The sequence below is a fragment of the Meles meles genome, chromosome 20 (assembly GCF_922984935.1).
Source record: "Meles meles chromosome 20, mMelMel3.1 paternal haplotype, whole genome shotgun sequence".
NCBI classification, from domain to species: Eukaryota; Metazoa; Chordata; class Mammalia; order Carnivora; family Mustelidae; genus Meles; species Meles meles.
In genome coordinates, this window is record NC_060085.1 from 12,066,019 (window position 1) to 12,072,612 (window position 6,594).

General features: G+C 47.3%; 1 protein-coding gene across 1 annotated transcript; it reads right to left on the reverse strand.

Annotated features, from left to right (window-relative positions):
- Positions 1-1,565: 1,565 nt before the first annotated feature.
- Positions 1,566-6,594, reverse strand: LOC123932195 (olfactory receptor 10T2-like). Its single transcript, XM_045989950.1, has 3 exons — positions 6,586-6,594; positions 1,962-2,904; positions 1,566-1,870 (listed from the first exon to the last, which is right to left on the reverse strand). The coding sequence occupies exons 1-3, from the start codon at positions 6,592-6,594 to the stop codon at positions 1,566-1,568; spliced, it is 1,257 nt and encodes a 418-aa protein (XP_045845906.1).

Sequence of the window (6,594 nt, forward strand, 5' to 3'; positions counted from 1 at the left end):
ACAATGATTCTTCATTCCCCCCTACTCTTAGTCTCTGGTAACCTCAAATCTACTTTCTGTCTCTATAAATTTGCTTATGCTAGATATTTCATGTAAGTGGAATCATATATTTGTACTTTTATATCTGGTTTATTCATTTAGCATAATGTTTTTAAAGATTTTTTAAATTTATTTTAGAAAGAGAGAGGGTGGGTGCTGGGATGGAACTCCGCATAGGGCTCCTTGTTCAGTGGGGAGCCTGCCTCTCCCTCTGCCTGCCCATCTCCCTGCTTGTGCTCTCTCTGACAAATAAATATATAAAATCTCTTTAAAAAATAAAAATTTAAATAAATAGGGCACCTGGGTGTCTCAGTGGGTTAAAGCCTCTGCCTTCGGCTCAGGTCATGATCCCAGAGTCCTGGGATCGAGCCGCACATCGGATTCTCTGCTCAACAGGGAGCCTGCTTCCTCCTCTCTCTCTCTCTCTCTCTCTGTCTACCTGTGATCTCTGTCAAATAAACAAATAAATAAATCTTTTTTTAAAAAGTAAAATAAATCAAAAATTTAAAAAGAGCAAATTAGTGATTGCCAGAGGGGAGGTGGGTGGCAGGATGGATTAAGGAGGTGATGGGGGTGAATGAGTGCACCTGTCATGATGAGCACCAGGTGATGCATGGAAGTGTTAAATCACTACACTGTACACCTGAAAATTATATAACACTGTATGTTCACTACCTGGAACTTAAATAAAAACTTTTTACAAACATGTCTGATGAAGGACTGTCATCCAAAATCTACAAAGAACACATGAAACTCAATAATAAAAATTTTAATGGATAAAATGACAAAATTTATGTTACATAAATTTTACCACAATGGTTGATGAAATCCTCCTCCTTTCCTTTCCCATCACACAACAGAGAAATAAAGGATCCAAGAGGAAGACAGCTAGAGAATCGTCATGAACTCAACTCTAATCATCATGACACTCTAGCTTTTGCAAGTATGTATCACTAAAGGATCTTACTGTTTATTGTCTCCTCCCACTAGATTTAAGGATGTGATTCCGGCAGGAAGAAAAAAGCCAGCCTGGGACCACTGGTTCAAAGCCACGGAGAACACGGATTAGAAAACCTGGGCTCATTTGCGACGACGTGGATGGAACTAGAGGGTGTCATGCTTAGTGAAATAAGTCAGTCGGAGAAAGACAACTATCATATGATCTCCCTGATATGAGGAAGTGGAGATGCAACATGGGGGGTAAGGGGGTAGGGGAAGAATAAATGAAACAAGATGGGATTGGGAGGGAGACAAACCATAAGTGACTATTAATATTAATCTCACAAAACAAACTGAGGGTTACTGGGGAGAGGGGAGGTTGGGAGAGGGGGAGTGGGATTATGGACACTGGGGAGAGTATGTGCTGTGGTTAGTGCTGTGAAGTGTGTAAACCTGGCGATTCACAGACCTGTACCCCTGGGGATAAAAATACATTATATGTTTATTAAAAAAATAAAAATAAATTAAAAATTTAAAAAAAAAGTAAACCTGGGCTCCAGTTCAGAGGGGAGCTCTGCGTCTCATGATCACCCAGTGCCCCAGGGGATGGCAGAGGCTCCCGGGTGTTCCTCACCCCGCAGGACAATGAGGAAGCAACCTTCCGACTCACGGTCAGCACTACCCCGCCCCGCTCGCCCACGCTTGGCAGGGCTCGTGGCGCCATCTGCTGGTGACCGTCTGCACTGCAGGGAGCGGTGCATCACCGCAAAGTCAAAGACGCAAGGACCAAAGGAAGAGGCCGCGCTGTCTTCGTGGACTTCATGGTGGGTCTCGGCCACTGCCAATTGCCTCATTGAAGAGCCGATTTCATTCAAGGCTGTGGGAGCGACCCCTGTATTCCAAGCGGGGAAACTGAGCGTAGGCGGGATATACGTTCATGAAGAAGCTAGAAGGGGAATGTGGATCAAGCGTTTATTGAAAACCCCCGCGGCTCCGCCCCAGGGTCCTCCTCAGAGCCACCCTCACCTCCTTGTTGCGCAGGGTGTACACCACGGGGTTCAGCAGCGGCGTCACCACCGTGTAGAACACAGCCACCAGGCGGTCCTGCTCAGGCCTGGCCCCGGACTCGGGCCGCAGGTAGATGATGGAGGCGCAGCCAAAATGCACAATGACCACGGTGAGGTGGGCCGCGCAGGTGGAGAAGGCCTTGCGCCGGCCGGCGGCGGAGGGGATCCTCAGGATGGCAGCCACGATGAAGGCGTAGGAGAGGAGGACGAGGAGGAAGGAGACCAGCACCACGAGGACACTCAGGAAGAAGATGGCCAGCGATATGCCCGCGCTCTTGGAGCAGCTGAGCTTCAGCACCGGGGCGATGTCACAGAAGAAGTGCTCCACGCGGTTGCTGCCGCAGAAGGGCGAGGAGAAGATCATGCTGGTCTCAATCGAGGCCACCGAGAAGCCGGAGCAGAAAACCAGGGCTCCCAGGCGGAGACACACTGTGGGTCTCATGATCACCGAGTACCGTAGAGGGTGGCAGATGGCCACGTAGCGGTCATAGCCCATCAGGGTAAGGAGGAAGCACTGGCTGCATCCCAGGCCCAGGAAGAAGAACATCTGAGCCCGACAGCCAGGGATGGAGATGGCCTGGCTCTCCATGAGCAGATGGGCCAGCATGTTGGGGATAGTGACCAGCGTGTAGGAGGTCTCGGAGAGGGACAGCACCGCCAGGAAGCGGTACATGGGAGTGTGAAGGGTCCGATCTACCTGGATGATGGTGATGATGGTGATGTTGCCACTGAGGGTGACCAGGTATGTGAGGAAGAAGAGCCCGAAGAGGGTATATCTCAGGTGTGGGAGGTTGGAGAAACCCACCAACACAAACTCAGTCACCAGCCAGGTGGCATTTTCCTGCTGCTTCTCAGGAGCCTGAGAGGAGAGGACAGAGTAAATGGAATAGAACAATTTTGTAACGATCTGCCATATCTCTGGTACCGAGAGGGTAAGAAATCATCCCTGTTTTAACCAAAAAAAAAAGGAAAGAGACTCAGAATTTATGTCACTTCTAGGGGCACCTGGGTGGCTCAGCGGGATAACCCTCTGCCTTCAGCTCAGGTCATGATCTCAGCTTCAGGCTCTTTACTCAGTGGGGAGCCTGCTTCCCCCTCTCTCTCTGCCTGCTGCTCTGCTTACTTGTGCGTGCTCTCTCTGTCAAATAAATAAACAAAATCTTAAAAAAAATAAAATAAAATAGCCAAACTCTAAAAGAAAAAAAAAAACACACAGTAAAATGTAAGTAAGTGTGCACGACTGTTTCAATAAAACTTTATTTACAAAAGCGGGCAGCGGGCCAGATCTCGTACTCGGGCTGCAGTGTGCCAACCTCTGATCTAGCACGAGTGGAACTAAAGCAATATTCAACTTAGGGAAACTCCACAGAGATCCTCTGAGGAATTCGTGCTGTGATAAAAGCAAAGCCTACCTTGACATCAGCAGAAACTGAAGCAAAATGAAACTCAAAAACCAAGAATCTTGCATTCCACTTAAGAACTCTAGATCTGAGAAAAGGCACACTGGGCAGAGACGCAGGTGTCTAAAAGAAGCCTTTTTGCTGCAAATTAAACAGTATCAGAGAGAACATCAGCGCCTTTATAGAATGAGAATAATAGAAACTCTGTGACCTGGAAGACATCATGAAGTAATTGGATACGACTGTTTAAAAAAATGTAACTTCCAAATCTCACAAAGCATTGTTAAATTGAAATAAATGTATAGGTAATCACAAACTAGAAAAGGTCGTGGCCCTAAAATATATTTAGCTCTTACAAATCATTAAGAAGAAAATGAAAACTTCCAGTTAAGATAGGTAAGTCATGGGATATCAAGTCCAGCATGGTGACCATAGTTCATAATACTGTACTGGATATTTGAAAGTTATGTCTTAAAAGTTCTCATCACAAGAAAAAGAATTTGTACCTATGTATGGTGAGAGACAGACTTATGATGGTGATCACGTTGCCATATATAATAACATCAAACCATATATGATAACATTGAATCATTATGTCGTACAACAGAACTTTCTCACTCCCTCTCCCTTCTCCCCTGCCACTCACCTGCAGACACTCACAGGCCCATTCTCTCTCTAAATCATCATCATCATCATCATCATCATCAATAACTTGGGGCACGTGGCTGGCCCCTGTGGAGTTTGTGACTCTTTTTTTTTTCAAAGATTTTATTTATTTATTTGACAGAAAGAGATCATAATTAGGCAGAGAGGCAGACAGAGAGAGTGAGAGGGAAGCAGGCTTCCTGCTGAGCAAAGAGCCCGATGCGGGACTCGATCCCAGGACCCTGAGATCATGACCTGAGCCGAAGGCAGCAGCTCAAACCACTGAGCCACCCAGGCGCCCCAGGAGTTTGCGACTCTTATCTCAGGGTCGAGTTTGAGCCCCATGTTCCATGCAGTGGTGACTTAAAAATCTGTTAATGGGGCGCCTGGGTGGCTTAATCACTTAAGCATCTGCCTTCAGTTCAGATCATGATCCCAGGGTCTTGAGATTGAGTCCCACAAAGTGCTCTCTGCTCAGCAGGGAGCCTGCTTCTCCTTCTCTCTCTGCCTCCTGCTCCCCCTGCTTATGTTCTTTCTCTCTCTGTCAGAAAAATAAAATAAAATCTTCTTTTAAACATTTTTAGGCGCACCTGGGTGGCTCAGTAGGTAAAACCTCTGCCTTCATCTCAAGTCATGATCTCAGGGTCCTGGGATCGAGCCTGGCATCGGGCTCTCTGCTCCGCGGGGAGTCTGCTTCTTCCTCTCTGCCTGCCTCTCTGCCTACTTGTGATCTCTGTCAAATAAATAAATAAAATCTTTTTAAAATAAATAAATAGATAAATAAAAATTTTTAAAGAATAACTGATAAGGGGGTGCCTAGGTGGTTCAGTTGGTTAAGCGTCTGCCTTCAGGCCAGGTCATGATCCCAGGTCCTAATCCCAGGTCGTGCCAGCACTGGGCTCCTTGCTCAACAGGGAACCTGTTTCTCCCTCTGCCTCCTACTCCTCCTGCTTGTCCTCTCTCTCTGAGAAACTCTCTCTCTGACAAATAAATATATATAGAATATTTTTTAAAAAGAGTAATTGATAACATATGAATTCTTATTTATATGTTTTGGAATAAATGGAAAGCAAGATAATAAGATTCTAATGGACTAACTACATATGCACATGTTGGGGTTTTTTTTTCTTGCATTTCCCAGATTTTCTACAAGTAAGAATTTGCATAAGTAAAAGAAACAAAAATTTCTTAGAGGGACTTTTCTTCTCTTGCTAAGTTTTTGTATTGCTCTTCAAGAAGTTTAATCAATCTGGTTTTGACAGGGAAAGCTAAGGGTAGAAATAAAGAGGTTCCTCTCTGAATGTACAATATGCTAACACCATTTCTGATTAACATTTGCTATATGTACCCTGAACAGCAAAGGTCTAGTACAGACTGCAGAGAGGTAGGTGACAAGACTTCTTGATAAGCCATGAGGCAGACTTTTGAGGAAGATCATAGGAAGCTGAGTATGGGGACTTAAGGGAGTTAGAGGAACCTTCCAGAAGAGCCAGCAGGAACAGAGTGATAGAGGGAGCAAAAGGGGGAAAGAAGGTGAGGCCACAGGAGTGACGGGGGCAAGTTGCTAGGGTCTTGTGGGTTCCAGGGAGGACTTTAGCTCTCATGCCAAGTGGTATGGGGCCGATGGGAGATTCTGAGCAGAGCAGGGACGTGACCTGACTCAGCCTTTCCCAGGCACCCTCTGATCATTGAGGGAGAACAGAGTGCGGTGGGGGACACAGGTGAAAGTTGGGAGACCGAGGAGGAGGTGGCTGAGCTGGTCCAGGTGAGGGAGGACGGGCACTGACCAGGGTGAGGGCCACAGAGGCGGTGAGAGGTGGGCAATGCTGGACAGGTTGTGCAGGTGGAGCCCACCAGACTTCCTAACAGGTTGGATGCAGGTGTGAAAGAAAAGACAGGGGACGGGGACAGCCGAGCAGCTTCAAGAGTATGCAGGGCAAGACGGGTCCAGCTAGGGGGCCCAGGAGACTCTGTCGTCTCAGGGAATACCGGCGGCAGACATATGCTGAGCTAAGCTTGGAGGACTCACACACACTTCCGGCAAATGCCATCCAAGCCCATCTTTTCAGGTTAACACTCAGTCACTCTGGCATTTCTCTCTCCCGACTTATTTTCATATTTCACCCATAGGACCAGGGATGGGCCAGAGTGACTTCTCCAGCCTTACAAAGGCTCTGAATCCACACTCACCATGGCCAAGACAGGTTCCCACGGTGCCTGCCTGCATTTCTCTCTGCTCACAGCCTGAGAAGGGGGGGCTGAAGACCCAGATCCTGTTATGCAGGGGGTCCCCAGAGCTCCTGCCGTAAGGGCTCCCCAGCCACTAACAAGCACCCCAGGGCTCAGGCTGGTGACTCCCTGCAGATTTTCTCCCTACTGGAAACTAGAAACCCCAGAGATGGCTTCCCCAGCCCCCAGGCTCCAAGGGCAAAAAGTGGGGGGAAGAACTAATTATGATTTATTTTTGTGGTGGAGCTCACAAACACCCTCCTCACTCCATCCAT